Raw genomic sequence first — 26,706 nt, forward strand, 5'->3', positions numbered from 1 at the left:
CCCCCTCACCCTTCTCTTCTGTAGACTAAATAACCCCAGTTCCCTCAGCCTCTCCTCATAAGTCATGTGCCCCAGCCCCCTAATCATTTTCATTGCGTGCGTTGTCTCATTCTGAAGCTTTTTGCCAAGGAGACTAAATAGTTCAGGGTGTTGGAAATGATATGCAGGGTCTTTCGCTTCCAGATTATCTGTTCAAATCCAGATCCATACCAAGTGTCTGAAGGTCAATGCTGTCCAGTAGATTTTTGGTTTATGAGAAGACAAATAGTGTACATAGTCCTTCCCAGTGGATATGAGAGAGACAGTAGGCTGGTGGATAGAGCACTGGACTGGGATTCTGGAGATCCCGGAATAAAACCCAGCTCTGCCACTGGTCTTCTGAGTGACAGGCACAGAGAAGGACTTGCCCCAGTTCTCCTATCTGTGAAGCAGGAATAATGATACTCACCTCATTTGTAAAGTGCTTTGAGATCTACTGATGAGGAGCACTTGATTAGAGCTATTGGTGTGTCCACATTGCAGAAAACCCAACTGGCACAGGCACAGGTGGAGACCCTTTGCTGGCCTTGTGGAAAGGCTGCAGATTGAAGAATGAGGGAGCCAAGCTGCTTTCAGGGGAGCCCTGCGGTCAGAGTAGAGTACACGCAGCTGTGGGGAACTGGCTCTGCTGAGTCCAGTGCTGTGGGTACAAGAGACAGCCCAGAGGTGTGGTATAAGCACAGGACAGGGAATTTGGAAGAGCTGGGTTCTAATCCCAGCTGTGACCTTTCTTGGTGACCTGAAGTGAATCACTAAACCCCTCTGGTTCCACTTCCCACTCTGTGGAAATGGAGATGATCCTCACTTGCTCCAAAGCAGTGTTGAGAGGGTTAATGACAAATTACATCATATTAGTTATGGGATTTGAATGTGAAATGCCGAGTGAGTGATCAATCATATTGCCTATTGGAGTTCCAGACAGCCAGTCTGGTACCTGCCTTTCACCAGCACCACAGAGTGGGTGCCGTGAAAGGAGCCCAGTCACGTGTAGTGGAGTTTTAGGTGGACTTTTGTAACCAGGGAACTGTACTGATGTTACCTGATCTCCTTTCATGGAGAACACCTAGTGGCCATTATAGGGTTACAGTATGGGCAGTAACTACTGACCAGAGATGTATTCAGACTAGGTGTGGAGAGGTGACATTTTCCTGGGCCTGAGCCAAAGCCCATGGACTCAATGGGAATGTTTCCATTTGGATCAAGCACCATATCCTCTTACCTGGTCCACCCACCACCCTACCGATATGACTGTTGCACGGTTTTATCAGGCACAAACTAATGTCTGATCTACTGACTCCAGGGCTTTGATGAACAGTACTAGATAGAGTGAGCGTAACTTTCCTTAATAGCCCTTTTTGCCCCATATCTAAGATATGATCCTGCTCCAAGTAAATCTAAGAGACATGGTAGTTAAAATGCCAGGGCCCCATCCACACTAGTGCCCCCCCCCCCCCACAGTGCAGCTGCATCAGTGGGGGAAAAACAGTGAGAAACTTTGGGAAAAGCAGTTGTAGGGCAGACCAGGACTAAGGCTGTTGTTGCCAAGCCAGGCTTGACCTACTGCTGTGTGGTGCGTTACTAAGTGTGTGAGCTTAATATTAAGTCTGCAGCCCAGCTAATTACAAGGGCAAAGACTGTTTTTCAGTTTTCCAAGTATTTTGTTATTTCTTTGACCCTCTGAGAGTGTTTCTATAATCTCAGAGAACAGCCTGACAGAAAAATACTATTTCCTTGTACTCCCCTGTTGGTCTGTCTTTATCCACCTGTTGTTTCCTCTTCTTTGTTTAGATTGTAGGCTCTTTGGGGCAGGGACTGTCTTTGTGTTCTGTGTTTGTACAGCACCCAGCACAATGGGGTCCTGCGCCATTGCTGGGGCTCCTAGGTACTGCCATAATATGAACAATAATATGAGTAAAATCTTAAATAAACTGCTATACCTACTGGCCCCTTTGAGTTTTGTGCGCAGATAACCCCACGGGGTGTTCTGTTACCATTTAACCAGTGAGCCAGAGCTAAATGAAGATCAGAAAAAAGAGAAGATCAGAAAAAAGGTAAAAACTAGGGCTGTTGATTAATCGCAGTTAACTCACACGATTAACTCAAAAAATGATTTGTGATTAAAAAAATTAATCATGATTAATTGCACTGGCAAACAATAGAATACCTACTGAAATGTATTACGTATTTTTGGATTTTTTTTAGGTTTTCAAATCTCTTTATTTCAATTACAACACAGAATACAAAGTGTACAGTGCTCACTTTATATTATTATTTTTGATTACAAAGATTTGCACTGTAAAAATGATAAATGAAATAGTATATTTCAATTCACTTTGTACAAGTACTGTAGTGCAGTCTCTTGTGAAAGTACAACTTACAAATGTAGGGGTTTTTTGTTACATAACTGCACTCAAAAACAATACAATGTAAAACTTTAGAGTTTACAAGTTCACTCAGTCCTACTTCTTGTTCATCCAATCACTCAGACAAACAAGTTTGTTTACATTTATGGGAGATAATGCTGCCCGCTTCTTATTTACAATGTCACCTGAAAGTGAGAACAGGTGTTTGCATGGCACTTTTGTAGCTAACATTGCAAAGTATTTACATGCCAGATATGCTAAACATTTGTATGCCCCTTCATGCTTCGGCCACTATTCCAGAGGATATTCTTCCATACTGATGATGCTCATTTAAAAAAAAAAAAAAAAAAGCATTAATTAAATTTGTGACTGAACTCCTTGGGGGAGAAATGCATGTCTCCTGCTCCATTTTACCCACATTCTTCCATATATTTCATGTTCTAGCAGTCTCAGATGATGACTCACCACATGTTGTTCATTTTAAGAACACTTTCACTGCAGATTTGACAAAACACAAAGAAGGTACTAATGTGAGATTTCTAAAGATAGCTACAGCACTGGACCCCAAGGTTTAAGAATCTGAAGTGCCTTCCAAAATCTGAGAGGCAGGAGATGTGGAACATGCTTTCAGAAGAGTTTGAAGAGCAACACTCCAATGTGGAAACTACAGAACCCAAACCACCAAAAAAGAAAATCAACCTTCTGCTGCTGGCATCTGACTCAGATAATGAAAATGTCTGCGCTACTTCGGATCGTTATCGAGCAGAACCGTGTCCTCTGGAATGGTGGTTGAAGGCTGAAGGGACATATGAATCTTTAGTGCATCTAGCACATAAATATCTTGCGACGCCAGCTACAGCAGGCCATGTGAACGCCTGTTCTTACTTTCAGGTGACATTGTAAACAAGAAGCAGGCAGCATTATCTCCTGCAAATGTAAACAAACTTGTTTGTCTGAGTGATTGGATGAACAAGAAGTAGGACTTGTAGGCTCTAAAATTTTATATTGTTTTGTTTTTGAGTGCAGGTTTTTTTTTACATAATTCTACTTTTGTAAGTTCAGCTTTCATGATAGAGATCGCACTAAAGTACTTGTATTAGGTGAACTGAAAAATACTATTGGCTTTTTTACAGTGCAAATATTTGTAATAAAAATAGTATATAGTGAACACTGTACACGTATTCTGTTGTAATTTAAATCAATTCATTTGAAAATGTAGAAAATATCAGAAAATGTTTAAATAAATTGTATTCTGTTATTGTTTAACAGTGCGATTAATCCCTATTAATTTTTAATCGCTTGACAGCCCTAGTAAAAACCCTTAGAAATGTGCTGATTGGCACAAATACAAGGCAGAGCGGGGAAGTGTTCTGATCCTGGACATGAGGCAGACAGCTGGTATCTGGAGCACTAATACAGAGAAAGAAGAGAGGCCACTATGTGGAGACAGTCATTGGGGATGGGAATATTCAGCAGATTAACTGTGAAAGCCTCTCTTTAGTACTACTACTTCTCTGATGCCATGTGTTGTAACTGAGAGCAGTGCTCTATGATTCTCTTGGGGGTGCCAGCTGGAGCTGGCATGTGTCACTGATACCTGGTTAGACACTGCTGTTGGCCCCGAAGTTGTGGCTGTTTCCGGATGAGTGCTCGGAGAGCTGTCAGCTTCGTGCAGAATGGAGAGGCTGGGGATTAGTGTCATCCTGCCTGTAGTGTGGAGATGTTTATTTGGCTGTTTGTGTCTCTAAAGCAGGACCACAGCCGCTGGCTCTGCTGGTGTGTTGTCCATTAAGTAACATGGGGAATTTCACAGCTCATGTTCTGAGTAGCTGTTGGAGTCCTTGCAGGATGTTCTTATGCAGACATGGGCTGGGTTGGGCAGGTATCTGTCTTTCTAGTCCCAAACCCGCTCCTAAGCACAGCCTACTGCTCCCTCCCTTTCACCTCTTGTTAGCAGGGGGCCAACTGGAAAAAAAATTACACTTCCAAGCTCCACCCACAAAATAAGCTCCACCCATGAGAGTTGCCAGCATGATATACAGTTCACAGTAGATTGTGTAGGTGTTCCAGCCATAAGTCTGAGTACTCTCAGAACTCCGCCGGCTTGATGCTCCCTCAGAAGGGTCTGAATATATTTGTGAGCTCTGCTCCTCCTTTGTGGGAGGGGCTGCGGGCAGGGTTTGGCTCCTTGGTCAGGAGTGGGGAGAGTTGTGACCTCTTTCTTAAATGCCATGGAGCCAAAATGAGCCACTCAAAATAGACTCTGCAGATCTGTACTCTCCCTTTCCATTCTTACATGCTTTCATGAGCAGTGAAACTGTTCACAGGTTGACATTTAAAGTATCGCTGGGATCTGTGGTGACGCCTCCCTGAGCTGAACGGGCAGTGCATCCTTCACTGAGCCATTGCATTTGGCTCTCTGCAGCCTGAGGGAGACACTGCTGTACTAGTTACACTTGGGCACTTAAGAATGTTGCCTCAAGTGGTGTGAATGGGAGACCCGTCCACAGAGCGAAGCTGAGCCATTCTTGGCAATGCTGGACCTCCCTCGAGGCTGGCTTTTGTTTTACGGTTTAATTTTCATACATAGAAAAACACAAAAAATGACAGCTGAGCAGCCACAACTTAGACTAGCAGCTTCGTCAGTAACATCCAAGGTATGTGGGACTTGCCCAAACACCTGCAAACTTTAATTAAAATATGGAAGCAGTTGTTCCTACCTTGTAAAATTCTAAGCCTTTAAGAAATGGGATGTTCTTCCCCCAAATATTCATAATACCCATGTAAGTGGGTGGAACACTTTGCATATTTGGTGAATCTGAGACACAGTTCAGCACATGCTTTGAATTTCTAGCCACACTTATGCCTTGGGTGCTCAGGCCTGGCTTGAACAGGACCGTGTCAGGCTTGATCTACCCAAAACAGGGGTAGAGTTACACACTAGTGGAGGGTAGAAAGCAGTGAGCAGGATGGAGTTTGCAAAGGGACCCTGACTTTCGTATCATTGACAGTGCTGATGCACAGTTGCCGGTTAACGAGCTCTAAGAGGGGAGTGTGTGGCAAAGCACCTCGTGATTTCCAGCAAACAAAAGCATAACAAAATCCAGACTGCATGCTCCTTAGCTCAACCAGAAATTGAGCTTGATGCAGGAATTACTGGGTGAAGTTCTTGGAGTACTTGCTCATGTCCATTCCCTGCTAGATGTGTGCACACCATGTGCACAGTTGCCAGAGTTTATTCCCTCAAGGGTATCCACTGGGCCGGCTCTAGCCCCTTCTGGAGACGTGCGGTTATGTGCTGGTATAAGGGTGCCGCTGGCCACGCACCCTCTCAGTTCCTTCTTACCGCCCTTGATGGTTGACATCTCTTGCTCTGACAAGGCTTTCTTCCCATTGGTTTTTGGACTCTCTTGTTTCTAAGTTATCATAGTTAGTGTAAATAGATAGTTTCTGTCATCGAGGGACTCCTTCACCCCAGGGGCCAGGCACGCCCTGATCCCTGGGCTTCAAGCCTTGCACCTCCTGTGGAAAACATATACCTATGAGTGACCCCCACTCCAGCTGCTTGAAGTGCTTGGGGGAGACTCACGTGAAGGACAAGTGCCAGATCTGTCAGGACATCAGATCCCATAGTAAAAAAGACAGAGACATTAGCTGAAGGCTATCCTCATGGAAGCCGCCCTCAGACGACCTAAGAGCTGAGCCCCTCCGATTTGGAACCAAGCACTTTGGCAAAGCACTTCCCTGGCATCAAGCTCTTCCCTGCACCATTCATTCACCACTCTTCTCTTTGCCCTGTCGGCAGCCCCCCCAGGGTTTTCATGAAGTTTATGGCAGTAGTAGCAGCCTTCCTCAGACGTTGAGGTGTCCAGGTCTACCAGTAACTTGACAACTGAATGATCAAAGGTTGGTCGCAGGTTCAAGTACAGTACAGAACAGCATCAGCATGGTCCGAGACACCTTCTGAGTGCGGGTCTGCTGATAAACGAGCAGAAGTTAACTCTTGTCCCAGTTCAGAAAATAGAATTTATTGGGGCAGTATTTGACTCAACCCAAGGCAGGGCCTTCCTGCCGGAGGCCCGATTCCAGACCATGTTGGACCTGATATCCAATATCAGGGTCTGCCCAATCACAACAGCTCAGATTTGCCTCCAGCTACTGGGGCATATATATGTATTTACATGGCCCAGCACTCAAGGCTGCTCCTCAAACCCCTCCAGATGTATCTAGTGTAAGTTTACTCCTGGAGCAGACACCACTTGGACTCAGTGCTCATGGTCCCTCCTCTGGTCCTCGCATCCCTGGAAGGGTGGAAAGACCAGAGATCGGTAATGATGGGGGACCCCTCAACCCTTGATAGCCTTAGTCTTGGACGTGTAAGACCTAGGGTGGGGATCCCACCTCAACAACCTCGGGACTCAGGGCGTCTGGTCCCAAGAAGAACTCTCCCTGCACTTAAACATCAGGGAGCTCAGGGTGGTAAGCTTAGCATGCCAAGTGTTCCTCCCCCAGATCTCAGGCAAGGTGGTGCAGGTCCTGAAAGACAATACTGCGGCCATGTTTTACATCAACAAGCAGAGAGAGAGGCTCAATCTTCGGCCTTGTGTAAGGAGGCAAGCCATCTGTGGGACTTGGGCATGAAACACTCCATTCGTCTTGAGGCGTCAAATCTCCCAGGAGCCTGAACTGTACTGGCGGTTCACCTCAGGAGATCCTTTTCCTCTCGCCATGACTGGTCCTTTTACCCGGAGGTCACAGGTTCATCTTCCAAAGGTGCAGTCCTCCTCAGGTGGTCCTTTTCGCTACCAGGCAGAACAGGAAGTGCCATCAGTTTTGTTCACTGTGCAGGCTCAGCCTGGCTCCCTCTCTGACACTTTTGTGCTCCCGTGGACAGATCTCCTATTTTACACCTTTCCCCAATCTCCTTGGTTCACAAGGTCCTCCTAAAAATCAAACAGGATAAGGCAAGAGTTATTCTGATAGCCCCTGCATGGCCATGTCAACACTAGTTTAGCCTGCTTCGGATCTGTTGGTAGCAACTCCCCTTTCACTCACACTCCATCCGGACCTAATTTCACCAGACAATGGCTGGTTTCTTCATCCCAACAGCGCCTCCCTGCACCTAACTGCATGGATGCTGCATGGCTGAACCCTGAAGAACAGGCTTGCTTGGAACAGATCCAGCAGATCTTGCTAGACAGTAGAAACCCTTCCACCAGGGCTATCTACTCAGACAAGTGGAAGCACTTCTCTATTTGGGCTTCTCAGCGCACTCTCTATCCCCATCTTGATCTTCCCTGCAGTCTGTCATAGAATCATAGAATATCAGGGTTGGAAGGGACCTCAGGAGGTCATCTAGTCCAACCCCCTGCTCAAAGCAGGACCGATCCCTGACTAAAACATCCCAGCCAGGGCTTTGTCAAGCCTGACCTTAAAAACTTCTGGGGAAGGAGATTCCACTACCTCCCTAGGTAACGCATTCCAGTGTTTCACCACCCTCGTAGTGAAAAAGTTTTTCCTAATATCCAACCTAAATCTCCCCCACTGCAACTTGAGACCATTACTCCTTGTTCTGTCATCTGCTACCACTGAGAACAGTCTAGAGCCATCCTCTTTGGAACCCCCTTTCAGGTAGTTGAAAGCAGCTATCAAATCCCCCCTCATTCTTCTCTTCTGAAGACTAAACATCCCCAGTTCCCTCAGCCTCTCCTCCTCATAAGTCATGTGTTCCAGTCCCCTAATCATTTTTGTTGCCCTCCGCTGGACTCTTTCCAGTTTGTCCACATCCTTCTTGCAGTGTGGGGCCCAAAACTGAACACAGTACTCCAGATGAGGCCTCACCAATGTCGAATAGAGGGGAACGATCACGTCCCTCGATCTGCTGGCAATGCCCCTACTTATACATCCCAAAATGCCATTGGCCTTCTTGGCAACAAGGGCACACTGTTGACTCATATATCCAGCTTCTCGTCCACTGTAACCCGTAGGTCCTTTTCTGCAGAACTGCTGCCTAGCCATTCGGTCCCTAGTCTGTAGCGGTGCATTGGATTCTTCCGTCCTAAGTGCAGGACTCTGCACTTGTCCTTGTTGAACCTCATCAGATTTCTTTTGGCCCAATCCTCCCATTTGTCTAGGGCCCTCTGTATCCTATCCCTACCCTCCAGCGTATCTACCTCTCCTCCCAGTTTAGTGTCATCTGCAAACTTGCTGAGAGTGCAATCCACACCATCCTCCAGATCATTTATGAAGATATTGAACAAAACCGGCCCCAGGACCGACCCTTGGGGCACTCCACTTGATACCGGCTGCCAACTAGACATGGAGCCATTGATCACTACCCGTTGAGCCCGACAATCTAGCCAGCTTTCTATCCATGTTATAGTCCATTCGTCCACCCCATACTTCTTTAACTTGCTGGCAAGAATACTGTGGGAGACCGTGTCAAAAGCTTTGCTAAAGTCAAGGAATAACACGTCCACCGCTTTCCCCTCATCCACAGAGCCAGTTATCTCGTCATAGAAGGCAATTAGATTAGTCAGGCATGACTTGCCCTTGATGAATCCATGCTGACTGTTCCTGATCACTTTCCTCTCCTCTAAGTGCTTCAGAATTGATTCCTTGAGGGACCTGCTCCATGATTTTTCCAGGGACTGAAGTGAGGCTGACTGGCCTGTAGTTCCCAGGATCCTCCTTCTTCCCTTTTTTAAAGATGGGCACTACATTAGCCTTTTTCCAGTCATCTGGGATCTCTCCCAATCGCCATGAGTTTTCAAAGATAATGGCCAGTGGCTCTGCAATCACATCCGTCAACTCCTTCAGCACTCTCGGATGCAACACATCCGGCCCCATGGACTTGTGCTCGTCCAGCTTTTCTAAATAGTCCCGAACCACTTCTTTCTCCACAGAGGGCTGGTCACCTCCTCCCCATGCTGTGCTGCCCAGTGCAGTAGTCTGGGAGCTGACCTTGTTCGTGAAGACAGAGGCAAAAAAAGCATTGAGTACATTAGCTTTTTCCACATCCTCTGTCACTAGGTTGTCTCCTCATTCAGTAAGGGGCCCACACTATCCTTGACTTTCTTCTTGTTGCTAACATACCTGAAGAAACCCTTCTTGTTACTCTTAACATCTCTTGCTAGCTGCAGCTCCAGGTGTGATTTGGCCTTCCTGATTTCACTCCTCCAAGCCCGAGCAATATTTTTATACTCATCCCTGGTCATTTGTCCAATCTTCCACTTCGTGTAAGCTTCTTTTTTGTATTTAAGAGCAGCAAGGATTTCACTGTTAAGCCAAGCTGATCGCCTGCCATATTTACTATTCTTTCTACACATGGGGATGGTTTGTCCCTGTAACCTCAGTAAGGATTCTTTAAAATACAGCCAGCTCTCCTGGACTCCTTTCCCCCTCATGTTATTCTCCCAGGGGATCCTGCCCATCAGTTCCAAGTGGGAGTCAAAGTTTGCTTTTCTGAAGTCCAGGGTCTGTATTCTGCTGCTCTTCTTTCTTCCTTGTGTTAGGATCCTGAACTCGACCATTTCATGGTCACTGCCTCCCAGGTTCCCATCCACTTTTGCTTCCCCAACTAATTCTTCCCGGTTTATGAGCAGCAGGTCAAGAAGAGCTCTGCCCCTGGTTGGTTCCTCCAGCACTTGCACCAGGAAATTGTCCCCTACATTTTCCAAAAACTTCCTGGATTGTCTGTGCCCCGCTGTATTGCTCTCCCAGCAGATATCAGGGTGATTGAAGTCTCCCATGAGAACCAGGGCCTGCGATCTAGTAACTTCTGCGAGTTGCCGGAAGAAAGCCTCGTCCAGATCATCCCCCTGGTCTGGTGGTCTATAGTAGACTCCCACCACGACATCACCCTTGTTGCTCACACTTCTAAACTTAATTCAGAGACTCTCACGTTTTTCTGCAGTTTCATACTTGAGCTCTGAGCAGTCATACTGCTCCCTTATATACAGTGCAACTCCCCCACCTTTTCTGCCCTTCCTGTCCTTCCTGAACAGCTTATATCCATCCATGACAGTACTCCAGTAATGTGAGTTATCCCACCAAGTCTCTGTTATTCCAATCACATCATAATTCCTTGACTGTGCCAGGACTTCCAGTTCTCCCTGCTTGTTTCCCAGGCTTTGTGCATTTGTATATAGGCACTTGAGGTAACCTGCTGATCGCCCCTCTTTCTCAGTATGAGGCAGGAGCCCTCCCCTCACAGACGTTCCTGCCTGTGCTTCCTCCCGGTATCCCGCTTTCCCACTTACCTCAGGGCTTTGGTCTCCTTCCCCCGGTGAACCTAGTTTAAAGCCCTCCTCACTAAGTTAGCCAGCCTGCTCGCAAAGATGCTCTTCCCTCTCTTCGTAAGATGGAGCCCGTCTCTGCCCAGCACTCCTCCTTCATGGAACACCATCCCATAGTCAAAGAATCCAAAGCCTTCTCTCCGACACCACCTGCGTAGCCATTTGTTGACTTCCACGATTCGATGGTCTCTACCCAGGCCTTTTCCTTCCACGGGGAGGATGGACGAGAACACCACTTGCACCTCAAACTCCTTTATCCTTCTTCCCAGAGCCATGTAGTCCACAGTGATCTGCTCAAGGTCATTCTTGGCAGTATCATTGGTGCCCAGTGAAGAAGCAGGAAGGGGTAGCGATCTGAGGGCTTGATGAGTCTCGGCAGTCTCTCCGTCACATCGCGAATCTTAGCTCCTGGCAAGCAGCAGCCTTCTTGGTTTTCCCGGTCGGGGCGGCAGATAGATGACTCAGTCCCCCTGAGGAGAGAGTCCCCGACCACCGCCACTCGCCTCCTTCTCTTGGGAGCGGTGGTCATGGAACCCCCAACCCTAGGACAGTGCATCTCATTCCTTCCAATCGGCGGAGTCTCTTTCTGCTCCCTTCCCTCAGACGTGTCATCTGGTCCACTCTCCGCATTAGTACCTGTGGAGAGAACATGAAAACGGTTACTTACCTGTGTCTGCCCTGCTGGTACATGGACGTTCCCCTTTTTTCTTCTGGAGGTCACATGATGCCAAATTTCTTCACCATCCTTCTGTCCCCGTTGTGCAGCCTGCTCTGAATCTTCAGAACCTTGTGCCCATAGAAGCCTATCCTGACATCCGTCCAGGAAATCTTCAGTTTCTCTTATGCAACGCAGGGTCGATACCTGTTGCTCCAGACCTTGAACGTTCTCTTCCAGTGTGGAGACCAGCTTGCACTTTGTACAGACAAAGTCGCATCTGTCCTGTGGAAGAAAGACAAATATAGCACATCCGGTGCAGGTCACAACAGCTGAACACCCCCCATCCATATTACCTTCCTTCTACGAGCTTCCTCAGGAGTTGTAGTAATTACTCAGAGAATCCGGCAAGATGTAAGCCTCAGTGGGCTTTCTGCAGGCGAACTCCCAGGCAAACTCCTTTTGTTTGGACTGTTTGCTCCAGTTAAAGCAGCAGGGCCTGGCCCTTGCATCTATTAAGGTGCATTTAGCAGCCATCTCAGCCTTCCACCCACCAGTGAACAGCAGGTCAATGTTCTCTCATGAGATGACGGTGTGGTTTCTCAAGGGCTGGAGAGGCTCTGTCCTCAGGTCTGCAAGCTGACAGCCTTCCCCTCCTCCCATGGGACTTAAACCTGGTTCTTTCAAGACTCACGGGTCTCCCCTTTGAGCCATTAGCATTGTGCCCCCTGCTACTTCTCTCTGGTTACCTTCCATAACTGTTCTTCGAGATGTGTTGCTCATGTCCGTTCCATGTTAGGTGTGTGCCACGTGCACTGTTGCTGGAGAATTTTCCCTCAGTGGTATCTGTCGGGCTGGCTCTAGCACCCTCTGGAGTTGCACAGTTATGCGCCAGTATGAGAAGCGCCACCGGCCCTGCACCCTCTCAGCACCTTCTTGCCAGTAACTCCAACAGAGAGGCAGGAGGGTGGGTCACGGAATGGACATGAGCAACACATCTCAAAGAACAACAACTACGAAAGGTTAAGTAGCTGTTTTTTCTTCTTTGAGTCCTTTCTCATGTCCATGCCATACAGAAGGTAGCCTTCTTGGTGGCAATCACCTCGGCCAGAAGGGTCTTTGAAATCAAGGCCCTTATGTCAGAACCACCTTACACTGTGTCCTTTAAGGACAAGGTCCAACCGCGCCTCCATCTGGCCTTCGCACCAAAGGTGGTGTCACAATTCCATAACAACCAAGCCATTTCTCTACCAGTCTTCTTCCCGAAACCTCATGAGAACTCTGGGGAATGGGGGCTTCACTCATTGGACGTTAGGCGTGCCCTTGCTTTTTATATTGCAAGGACTAAACGCTTCCGCAAGTCCACGTAACTCTTCGTAGCAATAGCGGAAAGGATGAGAGGTTTTCCTCTGTGAGCCCAGAGGATCTTGTCCTTTTCTGTATTTGGGCCTGCTATGAGCAGGCGAATGTCCTGCCTTTGGCCATTTTAACCGCTCACTCCACAAGGCTTTGTCAGCAGCGTTTCTCACACAGGTCCCAGTCCAGGACGTATGCAGAGCTGCAATCTCGTCATTGGTGTATATCTTCACATCCCACTACGCCATCACCCAACAGCCCCAAGACGACACCAGTTTCAGAAGAGTAGTGTTTCAGTCAGCATGTCCATGAACTCCGAGCCCATCTCTGGGGGGACTGCGTGTGAATCATCTTGCATGGCATGGACGTGAGCAAGCACTCTAAGAATTAAAAACAGTTACTTAACCTTTCGTAGTTGTTGTTCTTTGAGATGTGTTGCTCATGTTCATTCCGTGACCCACCCTCCTGTTTCTCTGTTGGAGTAACTGGCAAGAAGGAGCTGAGAGGGTGCAGGGCCGGTGGCGCTCGTCATACTGGCGCATAACCGTGTGACTCCAGAGGGCGTGGAGCCGGCCTGGCAGACACCAGTGAGGGAAAATTCTCCAGCCGCCTCAAAATCTAGGAATCTGAGTATTCCACTGAACACCTTGTCTCCGTATTAGACATATACTGAATGCTAATCCTTCTGCAATTCCCATGCTTGAGTCTTTGCATCCAGCAAATTCCTAACAGGATTTTCTTTGGAAACAATCTGTCTTTAAGTGCATGGTAAACTTGCTCATCTCCATTGAATATCTCTCTAATCTCTCTTCTGGGCTAGATCACTCCCATACCAGTGGCATGGGACAGGGCCTGCCAGTCATGGGCACTTACAGCAAGAAGGAACCACTAACCATATTCTCCCTCCAAGAAGAGTAATTTTAAAGCCATTTTAGGTAGAGAGAATGTTAAATAAAGATGGTTGAACTGTGTGGACTTCTGGACAGAACCAGTGCCTTACCTGTTCGTTTGATCAGTGGGCGTACACCACTGGTCGTCATTAGAAAATCAGTTACCAACGATTATCACATGATGGCATCAGTTTTTCCCTTGCTTAGAGCAGGGATCTCCGTTACGTTAAATGCTGAGTGTTTAACGGCTACTGCTGTGTCTCACGGGAGGAGAATGACAGACAGGGAACGTATTCTGCTCCACTGTACAGCCTGGCCCCAAAGATTCTTGTTTTTATTTTATTTAGGCTTGGACAAGGCTGTGGGAAGCTGCTAATTACAAATGCGGTTTTCTGGTGTTGGTTAAAGTGACAAGGAGACTTATCTTTAATAGAATCTCTCACAAAGTTTAGCTGAATTTAACAGCAAGGTGAAGCTGCAAATATTGCCGGTACTACACACCAACTGCATATACATCATGGATCCCACAGCTGGGAAAAGATGTTTATTCCTTTAGAAGCCGATGGCTTAAGTTTTCTGGCAAGGGTCTTTGCTGCTTCAGCAGGCTGGAAATGCTGCAGCAGATCTATTTTTATGGAATTACTATCTAAATTACCAAGTCAATCAGTAATTCTGGTGTTCATTTGACAGTAAATCTGATTTGTTCAGCTTGGGCCCTAAATTTCCCATTTTCAGTGTGCCACAGGTATTTGTTCTGGCAATATGGCTGCACTGTAGAAATTGTCTAAGGGGAAGCTGGAGGTTTTGACAGTTGGGTAGAGGACGGTATGAGCTTTCAGCACTTGGGAAGGCATAGGGAAGTGAGTAATGGGTGTGGGATAAGCACACTTGCTGGATGTTCCAACTAAAATATTCAGCAGTACAATAGTCAGTGTTGGCATTTAAACTGTCACAGTTCAATTTTTGGAGTTAACGCTCCTTTACAGTGAGTGGGATGGTTCATGCCTTTCAGAGCTGTTTCAAGCTGTATGCAAACACTGCTGCATCAGTTACTCTTGGGGCACTTTTGGAAGATTTTCTTTTCAACAGTAAGGGCTTGAAATTTTTTTTTTTAATTTGATTCTGTGGTAAATTTCACTGCTGCAGACTAGAAGGAGGCTGGCTTAAAATAAAGATGGCAGCAGGTTCTTGATGTGTGAGATCAGACTCTGCGAATTCAATGTTGTCTGAATAGAGGGAAATGGTTAGTTATCTTGCAGGATTCATTACATGTGAAGAAAACTGATCATTCTTCTGGGAGCCAATAAGCAAGGGAGGTTCAGCTCATGGAGCTTAAGAACACATGGAGTGATCTGAATAACGTAGTTAGATAATGAAGTGTCAGTCACTCTGATCATTCATGAATTGAAGAGCTATGTGGATGAGGGCTGTGGTTGCATAATCGGAGCTCCCATGCAAGTGGCAGATGCCTTCCATTCTGACATTTTGCAGCATGGCTAAGTCTGGTACCCTATAAAATATGTAGAGAACTCTCTCCTCCCCTCCTACACAAATCTGATGAACTACTTGTCACTCCAGCATGTAGTGATGTTCCTTAAGGTTCCAGTTAACATAAACTTCACGAAAGCTTATGCTCAAATAAATTTGTTAGTCTCTAAGGTGCCACAAGTACTCCTGTTCTTACTGCCATGAAAGCAGCTGAGGCCATGGCTATACCAGTCTGTTACAAAAGAGCCTCACCGAAACAGCTATTCCAGTTCCGTGTGCCAATAAATATTAACATTTAACTTGGACATTACTGTATGAGCCTAGAGCAGACCAAGTCTGTCTGTCTGGTCTCAATAAGGCCTGGATTGATCACAGGTTTAACAGAACTGCGGTACTACCCCCTGTAGCAGACACCACAGTCATCTGGAAAATAACCAGCCATTTCAAACATTCAGCTTGCATTGCACTTGTGCTATTGTATTACTTTTCTGTCCGGTCAAGTATTGATTCCATTGCTAATATACTCTTTCAGACATGTGGTAATAAATCTTGATCACCCCACACCCATTTTCTGTATATCTTCCCACTACATAGATGCCTTATTTTAAAATTAGGTTGCTGAGTGACAGTGTACTGACATTTATCATAGAATATCAGGGTTGGAAGAGACCTCAGGAGGTCATCTAGTCCAACCCCCTGCTCAAAGCAGGACCAGTCCCCAACTAAATCATCCCAGCCAGGGCTTTGTCAAGCCGGGCTTTAAAAATCTCTAAGGATGGAGATTCCACCACCTCCCTAGGTAACCCATTCCAGTGCTTCACCACCCTCCTGGTGAAATAGTTTTTCCTAATATCCAATAGACCTCCCCCACTGCAACTTGAGACCATTGCCCCTTCTTCTGTCATCTGCCACCACTGAGAACAGCCGAGCTCCATCCTCTTTGGAACCCCCTTCAGGTAGTTGAAGGCTGCTATCAAATCCCCCCTCACTCTTCTCTTCTGTAGACTGACTAATCCCAGTTCCCTCAGCCGCTCCTCCTAAGTCATGTGTCCCAGCCCCCTCATCATTTTCGTTGCCCTCTGCTGGACTCTCTCCAATTTGTCCACATGCCTTCTGTAGTGGGTGTAGAAAGAGGCCCTGAAACATAAACCCTTGTATCAGAGGCCTGGTCTGAGGCCTAAAGCCTGAACCAAAGTACTTCCAGGGATTGCTAAGCAAAGCTGAGCTGTGAGCCAGAGGCAGGCCCTAATTGCAGAACTTGGTAAGGAAAGGGCTCCTAGAAAGCATGCCCTAATGATATAAGTAGTAATAAGAGGAACGTTTGCCAAGATGGCACCTGGACATCCCAATATGAGGACACTTCACAGAGATAACAAGGAACAGCCAGGTGCATCCCAAAGACAGGGTCAAAAGGACAGCATGATGGACAGACCTGTTTGTTTGAACCAACATGATCAAAGTGGGAGACAGCACCCTCATGAGTCAAGGGGCTGTACCTCAATATGTCAGTAGGGATGAGTAATCTGTCCTGCAACTGTATAAAAATAGGTCCTGGAGCGCATATCTTTGTCCAGCCGAGGGGGCAGTGGAGTGTCCCACCCCTGACTGAGCTGTGTCCATTGCCAGGGGGCACAAATTCATAGTATGTCCCGTAGAGTCTATAGGAAACTATTACTGTGCTTTGTTTGACAATAAACCTGGCCAGGTGCCTTCATACCTTACTAGAGTCTGTGGTCATTGGGTGTTCTCTTGGGGTCTGCTGCGTCAGCTATCTGCACAGAGCCAGGGCAATACACAGAGGGAACACGCACACAGCCGACTGTTATTGTCAGACAAGAGCAGAGCACCACACCGGTAGCTACCGACAACAGTGGGGGGCCCAAAACTGGATGCAATACTCCAAATGTGGCCTCACCAGCGCCCAGTAGAGGGGAATAATCACTTCCCTCAATCTGCTGGCAGTGCTCTTACTAATGCAGCCCAATATGCCTTTGGCCTCCTTGGCAACAAGGGCACACTGCTGACTCATATCCAGCTTCTTGTCCACTGTAATCCCCAGGTCCTTTTCTGCAGAACTGTTGCTTAGCCCGTCAGTCCCCAGTCTGTAGCGGTGCATGGGATTCTTCCTTCCTAAGTGCAGGACTCTGCACTTGTCCTTGTTGAACCTCATCAGATTTCTTCTGGCCCAATCCTTCAATTTCACATCATTTACAGAGCCAAGCACATAAAAGCAAGGAGATTAAAAGTGAAGTCGTCCTAAATCTCATATTATCCACGTACTAAGCACAGTGGGCCCAGTTCAGGGCTAGGTTGTTGTCGTTTGCCCCACTGAAGAGCGAGTACAGCGTGGGTCTAAAACGCTCTCAGTCAGCAGTGTAGTGTTTCACGCCCACTTTCCGCTGGTGTAAACGATTCCAGCTGGTGCTGGGTAAATGGAGAGACGGGCAAGCAGCTCAGACTCCCATCGGCCCAGGCCCCAGGTGCAGCAAGTCTCCTTCTCTCACGTAAGCTGCAGGAGGGAAAGCCTGAGTCAGTTGCCCAAGGGCCCAGTGATTCATGGCCGAGATGGGAATGGACCGCAGAGCCTTGCCTGCTATGTCCACTGAGCTAACCTCACCTCTGCCAAGGTCTGGGTGTGGCATCTTGTTTACATGTGGGGGCTGGAATCCCTTCACCCTGCCAGCCTGAGCCCCCACCAGAGAGACACCCGTACAGCAGCACTGCTCTCCTCGGACAGTTGGTGGGAAATAGCCGGGGCTCTGTGACCGACAGCTGCCTCTCCTGTAGCAGTGACCAGTGGGAGCGAGGAGTTGGGCTAGGAGCTGAGGGGGACACTGCTGACTTTTTCACTTAAGGGTCTTAGTTCGTATTCATCCCTCCTCCCAAGTAAACCCCTTGCTGTTGTGGCTGGTAGCTGGAGCTTATGGACTCAGTGCAGTACACACAAGCCTGCCCTGGCCTCCCACAGGCCACTTCTCCTAGGCTCCTCTGCTCCCCCGTGGAGCCTTGCCCCTCTCGGCTCTGCCCTTTGTCTAGGTATTGGCCCCTGGTGCTGTAGTGCCTGAGCACCTTCACAAAGCCCCAGCCATCTGGCCTGCATTCCCGCACTGAGGCTTGACCCAGGGTGCTCTTCTCTGGTTCATTTGTTGCCGTTGTGTTTGCACCAGCAAGGTCTGGTGTGTCTCTCCTTGGACGTAAATGAGGAGCTCATCCCCACTCCGGCCTTAGCAGTTTCCCTCAGGCTGTGGTGGGAGGAAGGTTTGAGCCCGTAGCCTTAAGGAGGCTTTCTTGTGGCTGGGGCACCTGCCTTGAAGCTAAAAGTCTCCAGCCTACATCTAGAATAGCCTGTGTGCCTAGGAGATGCTGGCAACATCTCTGCTCTGGGTGCTGAGGGCTTCAGGCTGGTAAAGCCTGTGAGATAGCTGTTGAAGGTGCAGGCTAGGCCACCCCATTCCTGTCAAACGCTTGTAACCCTCTAATGGGCAGAGACAGAATATGGGGTGATCAGCCACTTACTGCTCACCTGATCCAAAACTGCATTTCCCCTTGCTGACTAGCATGTTCATCTGGGTTCTCACAGGGCTCTTACCAAATGCACAAGGGCTAGCCACCTTCCCACCCACTCCTCTAGAGGTTGAAATCAATATCAGGCTCTCACTTAAGAGGTGAGAAGTCTGGAGCCTGCCCCTGTGAGCAAAGAGTAAACAGATGGGACTCGGGAATTAGGGGTGTATTGTCATTTCAGTGCCCTCGCACATAGGGAGTCCTCTAGTCTGGGAGATGAAGAGTGGCAGTTCACCTCTGGAAGCTGTTGTTTACAACTGTTGACTTAGACAGACATCACTGCATCAGTTACACTCAGTTCACATGTTGAAGGTTTTCTCCATGACCATGAGGGTAGACATCTGGATGGACATTTACAATAGCAATTACTAATCTATGTGCCTCCATTTGAAATATCCATTGGTATCTCAGGTTGGGCTCCCAAAACCTGATGCACCCCAAAATTAGTGGAAATTCCTGAAAATTTGGGCCTTATTTATTTTTTTTCATAGATATTTAAATTCTAGAGCAAAATATTAATCAGCTGAGCTGGGTCACTTCACCTCCTGTCCCTATGAGAAGATGAGCAGATGAATGACTAAGGGGGGATAAAGGGGATGCAGAAAAACAAGGAAACTTGAGAAAAGGGCTGAGAGGAAAAAGGGGCTGTCCCCTTTAATAGTAGGCAAGTACCCAAAGGGCTGTGTTTTGATACTGGGGCAGACTGACCTTGCAGCCTGGAGAGCCCTAAGAAGGAAGTGCAAATGGACTGCAGGTGCCAGCTGCAGGCAATTTGGTGTCACTTCATTTAGGTTGGGCAGTACCTTGAGTGGAGCATGCCATCTTATTTGGTCTGGACAGGAGCTAGCACTTCGGGTTGTGAGTAGCAGCCCCAGTCTGTAGGGATCAAGGGTGGAGGCCGCATCTCGCAGCTGCAATGCATTGGAAAGTTGTGGGCACTGCAAATTTGACTTTTTGCCTGCAAGTACTAGAAGGGGCTTTCGAACACAGCACTGCCTCTGTGACTGTCAGGCGGGTGCTGACCAGCCCTCCTGTTTGGAATGTTCTCTGTGCGTTCTCCATGATAGGCCACCACATACAGTAAAGAAAGGGCAGGACTTGATAACAAGGTAACTTATATGAAGAGGTAGGACTAGAGTCTTGCTTCTCAGGGAGTTCAGTGCCAATGAAGTAAATGATTTAAAAATATTATGTGAACCAAACTGTACCATAGAATCGCTATGGCTGGTAATTCCATGTTTGAATATTAAGAATATAGCAGCAGTGTTATACTACTGACCACCTGACCAGGATGGTGATCATGACTGTGAAATTATCAGGGAGATCAGAGAGGCTATAAAATAAAAATCTCAGTAGTAATAATAATAATAATTAATAATGGGAGATTTCAACTATCCCCATATTGACTGGTGTGACAAAGTTCCTCCTCTGCCTTGGTGGGTCCTGCGCTTATTGGCGGATTTGTTCACCTCAGAGATTCACGGCAGCCCTCAGTTTGGCCACTTTTGCTAGTGGCTCAAACCTGCCGTTCACGCAGCTAACTTCATCACTGGCCAGCATGGGGAAAGGGAGGAGAACAATCCCCACAGTCTCTGCTGACCCACCTAGTGGGTCGGGGGACAGGCCAGGGACCTTCCCCTCTGGTGGGACCCACAGTCCAGGTCAACTCCTCTTGTCTCAAATAGGGAGTTGAGGGGGATGGGGGGAACCCGGCCCCCCCCTCTACTCTGGGTTCCAGCCCAGGGCCCTGTGGATTGCACCTGTGGAGTGGCTCCTCTAACAGGTGCATGACAGCTAGAACTCCCTGGACTACTTCCCCATGGCCTCGTCCCAACACCTTCTTTATTCTCACCACAGGACCTTCCTCCTGATGTCTGGTAATGCTTGTACTCCTCAGTCCTCCAGCAGTATGCCTACTTACTCTCGCTTCTTGCACCTCTTGCTCCCAGCTCCTCACACGCGTCTCACTAACTGAAGTGAGGTCCTTTTTAAAACCAGGTTCCCTGATTAGCCTGCCTGTCCTAATTGATTCTGGTAGCTTCTTAATTGTTCTTGAACAGCCCATTATCTTACTCAGGGAAAAGGGATCTGCTTAATCTGGGGCTAATATATCTACCTTCTATCACTGTCCTGTATCACCTATCACCGCACTTTCTATCACTGCACTCCTGTCCTTGTTATTTTATTAGTTGTGCCCCGGAATCATTTGGCTTCCGGGTCCTGTGGATCCTCCCCTTAGGCTGGGGATGTGGCGGGGGGTCCTTTAGCAATTCCTGGATCCCAATAGGATCACTCTCCTGTAGCCATCTGGCCTGACCCTGTTACACTGGGTACATGTCACCTCAGGACGGGATACAGAAAGAAAGTTTCTTGATACCTTAAATGATTGCTTCTTGGAGCAGCTAGTCCTGAATCCACAAAGAGAGAGGCAATTCTTGATTTAATCCTACATGGAATACAGAATCTGGGCCAAGAGGCGAACATAGCTTAATTGCTTGGTATTAATTCAACATCCCTGGGGGGGGATACCAAAGTAGCTACCGTGGTAGCTTTTAATTTCAGAAAGGGGGACTACACAAAAATGAGGAAGTTAGTTAAACAGAAATTAAAAGGTACAGTGCCCAAAGTAATAGAGGCTCAATTTAAATGTATACCCAAACTAAAAAAAACCACAAGTAGGAGGACCAAAAAAGTGCCACCATTGCTAAACAACAAAGTAAAAGAAGTAGTTAGAGGCAAAAAGGCATCCTTTAAAAAGTGGAAGTTAAATCCTATTGAGGAAAATAGAGAGGAGCATAAACTCTGGCAAGTGAAGTGTAAAAATGTAATTAGGAAGGCCAAAATAGAATTTGAAGAACAGCTAGCCAAAGACTCAAAAAGTAACAGCAAAAAAATGTTTAAGTATATCAGAAGGAAGAAGCCTGCTAAACAACCAGTGGGGCCACTGGCTGATCAAGATGCTAAAGGAGCACTCAAGGAAGCTAAGGCTATTGCAGAGAAGCTAAATGAATTCTTTGCATCGGTCTTCACAGTGAGAGAGATTCCCAAACCTGAACCATTCTTTTTAGGTGACAAATCTGAGGAACTGTCACAGATTGAGGTGTCATTAGAGGAGGTTTTGGAACAAATTGATAAACTAAACAGTAATAAGTCACCAGGCCCAGATGGGATTCACCCAAGAGTTCTGAAGGAACTGAAATGTGATATTGCAGAACTACTAACTGTGGTATGTGAACCTATCATTTAAATCAGTTTCTGAACCAGATGGCTGGAGGATAGCTAATGTGATGCCAATTTTTTTTAAAGGCTTCAGAGGCAATCCTGGTAGTTACAGGCTGGTAAGCCCAACTTCAGCACTGAGCAAATCGGTTGAAACTATAGTAAAGAACAAAATTGTCAGACACATAGATGAACACGATTTGTTGGGGAAGAGTCAGCATGGTTTTTGTAAAGGGAAATCGTGCCTCACCATCTACTAGAATTCTTTGAGGGGGGTCAACAAGCATGTGGACAAGGGTGATCCAGTGGAGATAGTGTACTTAGATTTTCAGAAAGCCTTTGACAAGGACCCTCACCAAAGGCTCTTAAGCAAAATAAGCTGTCGTGGGATAAGAGGGAAGGTCCTCTCCTGGATCAGTAACTGGTTAAAAGATAGGATACAAGGGGTAGGAATAAATGCTCAATTTTCAGAATGGTGAGAGGTAAATAGCCATATCCCCCAGGAGTCTGTACTGGGACCAGTAGTGTTAAACATATTCATACAAGAACTGGAAAAAGGGGTAAAAAGTGGTTAGGCAAAGTTTGCAGATGATACAAAACTACACAAGATCGTTAAATCCAAAGCTGACTGCGAAGAGGTACAAAGGGATCTCCCAAAACTGGGTGACTAGGCAACAAAATGGCAGATGAAATTCAGTGTTGATAAATGCAAAGTAATGCACATTGGAAAACATAATCTCAACTATGCATATAAATGGGGTCTACATTAGCTAAATTAAATTAGAGATCTTGGAGTCATTGTGGATAGTTCTCTGAAATTATCCATTCAATGAGTAGCAGCAGTCAAAAAACCAACAGAATGTTCGGAACCATTAGGAGAGGGATGGATAACAAGACAGAGAATATCATATTGCCTCTGTATAAATCCATGGTACTCCCACATCTTGAACAGTGCGTGCAGATGTGGTCGTCCCATCTCAAACAAGATACACTGGAATTGGAAAAGGTTCAGAAAAGGGCAACAGAAAGGATTAGGGGAAAAGAACAGCTTTTGTATGAAGAGAGAATAAGAAGACTGAGACTTCATCTTGGAAAAGAGACGACTGGGGGATCTGATAAAGGTCTATAAAATCATGACTGGTGTGAAGAAGGTAAATGAAGTGTTATTTACTCTCTCAACACAAGAACTAGGGGTTACCAAATTAAATGAATAGGCAGCAGGTTTAAAACAAACAGAAGGAAGTATTTCTTCACACAACGCACAGTCAACCTCTGGAACTCTTTGCCAGAGGAAGTTGCGAAGGCTAAGACTATAACAAGGTTAAAAAGGAACTAGATAAATTCATGGAGGATAGGTCCATCAATGGCTATTAGCCAGGATGGGCAGGGATGGTGTCCCTAGCCTCTGTTTGCCAGAGGCTGGGAATGGGCAACGGGATAGATCACTTGATGATTACCTGTTCTGTTCATTTCCTCTGTGATGCCTGGCATTGGCCACCGTTGGAAGACAGGAGACTGGGCTGGATGGACCATTGGTTTGACCCAGTGTGGCTGTTCTCATGTTCTTATGATAATTGAGCAGTCCACCTAACTTAAGGCAGAGTGTCCCATGTTTTAGGAGGAAGGGCTGCCGTATGGCTAAAGCACTGGACTGGAGGTCAGGGGATTTGGGCTCCTACATGAGATGCAGAAAAACCATCTGCACGCTCAGCTCTGAGCTCTCTAACTAGGGCTCAGCGAAGGTTGCTGCTGCCTGGGGATGGCGGCGTTTACGGACAGAAGCCACTCGTATTCGGACCCACAGCTGTGTGCGCGAGTAATTACGTCACCGTGTGTAAACGATGGTCGTCGTCCTCCTTTTGACTGCAGTTGTGATTCCAAAGAGCCCGTTCCCTGTCTCCGAAGGAAGTGCTGAGAAGCCCAGCATGCACGGCAGCCTGAAGACTGCTTTGGGGCTCCAACCTGAGCAAAAGCGTCGCAAGTCGGGCAAGAAGCGCGGCCGGACGCCCAAGGCCTTGATCCATCACCCCATCCCTACCCCTTCCAAGTCCGTGGAGCCTCTGAAATTCCCCAAAAAGAGGGGACCAAAGCCTGGCAGTAAGGTAGGTGACAGGGTATGTGTCTGTGATCACATGTGAATGGGGCGTGTGTGCCTCTGGGGTGGAGAGCAGCTGTGTTTTGTGCAGGGGGCTGGAACAATTTGTACAGTGCGGGTGCTGAGAGCCAGTGAACCAAACTGTAACGCCTGTGTGTGATGGAAACCGCACCCCCAGCACCCTCCGTCCCCTATGCTTTTGTGTGTGTAAGAGGCAAAGTCCAGCCCTAGGACTGACGGGTAATGGGAGCACACCCATGGAGTGTGGGGGTTGGGAGCATCTCCAGACTCCAGCTCCTCAGCCCCGCAGGGGCTGGCAGCACATGCGCTGGGCAGGGGTGTGGAATGGAGGGAGTAACTGGACTCCAGCCTCGCAGCCACAGGGATAAGCATATTTACAAGTGTCAGGAAGCATGGCCAAGCAGGGGGTGGGGTCTGAAGAAGGCAGTGGTGGGGGGGTGGGTAGAGCAGGATGGGGGGAGCGAGGTCTGCTGAGGGCGGTGGCAGGGGTAGGGGGGGCGGGGTCTGATGAGGGCAGTGGAGGGGTAAAGCAGGGCGGGGTCTGAGGAGGTTGGTGGGCAGGGTTTGAGCAGGATGGGGGTGGGGTCTGATGAGGGCGGTGGCTGGGTGGGTAGAGCAGGGTTGGGGGTGGGGTCTGATGTGGGTGGGAGGGTAGAGCAGGATGGGGGCGGGGTCTGATGAGGGCGGAAGGCGGGGCAGGATGGTGAGCTTGTGTAAAAGGAGAACTCTTCCCAATCCCTTTCTGCAGAGGAAACCTCGGACTTTGCTGAATCCAGCCCCCACCTCTCCAACAACGAGCACCCCAGAGCCAGACACAAGCACTGTGCCCCAGGATGCTGCTACCATCCCCAGCTCTGCCATGCAGGCCCCCACAGGTAAGCTGGGGTCACCCCCTCAGTGAAGATGATGCAGTTAAGGAATCTGGGGGAACCCAGAAAATATCAAGTGAAGATGCCACGATTTCCAAATGTGGCAGTGAGTGTGGCCGATGCGGAAATGAGAGCGGCCTAACGCAGAGAAGAATCAGGCTGGAAAGAGACCCAGAGGCTCCCCAGGCCTTCCCTCATCTCCTCTGCTTCTCAGGACCGTGGCTAGAGCTAGGCGATTGCACTGCATTTTCCTGCCATAAATTATTGCTTAGTGGTACCTAGAGGCATCCCCTGTGGGTTGAACGCTCCTTTTGTTCATAGAGGATGTCTGCATAGACACTCGAGACCTTTCACTCTGGGCTGAGGCGCACCTTGCAGCCAGGTGCAGAGTGCTCTCTTGGAGCCGTATGGTTGCACACTCATGCGAGCAACGCAGCCGCTCTAGGAGGGGCATTTCTCCGGGCCCAGGCTGCTCTGAGGCAGGAAGGGCCTCAGCACTCTAGTTCTCTCTGAAACCAGAGAGGGGGGCAGCCTCTGCCGTCAAGTCACCCCAGAACCCTGCAGTAAAAGTCAGGGTGTCTGTTGCTGAGTCTTGCTGGGTCCACTGAGCTCCTAGTAGTGTGGAGAGGCAGCCAGAGTCGCTTTGGGCAAAAAGGAGCAAGGGTCGAGAGCCTAGAAAGACCAAGCTAAGGTTTCTGTGGGGTTCTGTTCTTGAGTCAGAACTAAAGCTGGCCCCGGAAAGGGGAGTCTGTTACTAGCTCTGCCCAGCACAAGGTATGGCCTGGGCCCACTCCCCCTCAGCACAGCTGGACCGATATCCAAGGAAGCCTAAGGGACCTAGGCTGGAAATTCAATGGGAGCTGGGTGCTGAACTCCCTTAGGCTCCTTTTAGAGTCTCAACTGTTATCCGGACACTCAGCACGCCATTGTGCAAACCCGCCCACAGCTTGGCATACTTGGAGCACTAGGACAGGGGCCGTGGAGGAGATGCTAGGAGGATGGAGGATGAGCCCAAGGGAAGCGAGTAATCAGCACTGTGGGCTTGTACCTCTTCTAAATATGCCTTGTGCTGGTGGGCAGCAGACTAGTGACTATGCTGGACTGGCTTGGTTCACCCTGTTTGTGAGTGTATGACAGCAGGCAGGCCCTGTTCTGGCAGGAGGGCAGGGCTGTGGGCAGGCGGCTCTTGCGGGGTAATGGTGGACGTATGACAGCAGGCAGGCCCTGTGCTGGCAGGAGGGCAGGGCTGTGGGCGTGCAGCTCTCGCGGGGTAATGGTGGGCGTATGACAGCAGGTAGGTCCTGTCCTGGCAGGAGGGCAGGGCTGTGGGTGGGCGGCTCTTGCAGGGTAATGGTGAGCCTATGACAGGGCAGGTTCTGTGCTGACAGGAGGGCAGGGCTGTGGGCGGGTGGTTCTCGCAGGGTAATGGTGAGCGTATGACAGCAGCCAGGCTCCATGCTGGCAGGAGGGAAAGGCTGTTGCAAAGCAGCGATGCATACGCTGGGCAAGCAACTCTCGCAGGGTAACCTTGAGCCTTCTCTCTCTCTGCAGTCTGCATTTACTTGAACAAGACCAGCAGCACCGGGCCTCACCTGGATAAGAAGAAAGTTCAGCAGCTGCCTGACCATTTTGGACCAGCCCGTGCCTCTGTGGTGCTGCAGCAGGCAGTACAGGCCTGTATTGACTGTGCTTACCATCAGAAAACTGTCTTTTCCTTCCTGAAGCAAGGCCATGGGGGAGAAGTCATTTCAGGTAAGAACGAAGCTTTCTCCCCACTGCCCTGCTTTCTAAGAGGTCTTTGGTGGAACCCTCTCCCTGGAGCATAGCACCATCCTGTTGTCAGCTGTGGC

At 48.2% G+C, this 26,706-nt stretch overlaps 1 protein-coding gene across 18 annotated transcripts in view; it reads left to right on the forward strand.

Annotated features, from left to right (window-relative positions):
• SCMH1 (Scm polycomb group protein homolog 1) overlaps positions 1–26,706 on the forward strand; it is a 115,050-nt gene that overhangs the window by 53,397 nt on the left and 34,947 nt on the right. For all 18 annotated transcript variants that reach the window (XM_043532410.1, XM_043532416.1, XM_043532420.1 and 15 more), the window contains 3 exons: positions 23,741–23,973; positions 24,736–24,862; positions 26,408–26,608. In XM_043532410.1, the coding sequence (XP_043388345.1) occupies positions 23,741–23,973; positions 24,736–24,862; positions 26,408–26,608 (561 nt within the window). The remainder of the gene's footprint in view (positions 1–23,740; positions 23,974–24,735; positions 24,863–26,407; positions 26,609–26,706) is intronic.

The sequence above is a fragment of the Chelonia mydas genome, chromosome 19 (genome assembly GCF_015237465.2).
Source record: "Chelonia mydas isolate rCheMyd1 chromosome 19, rCheMyd1.pri.v2, whole genome shotgun sequence".
Taxonomy (NCBI): domain Eukaryota; kingdom Metazoa; phylum Chordata; order Testudines; family Cheloniidae; genus Chelonia; species Chelonia mydas.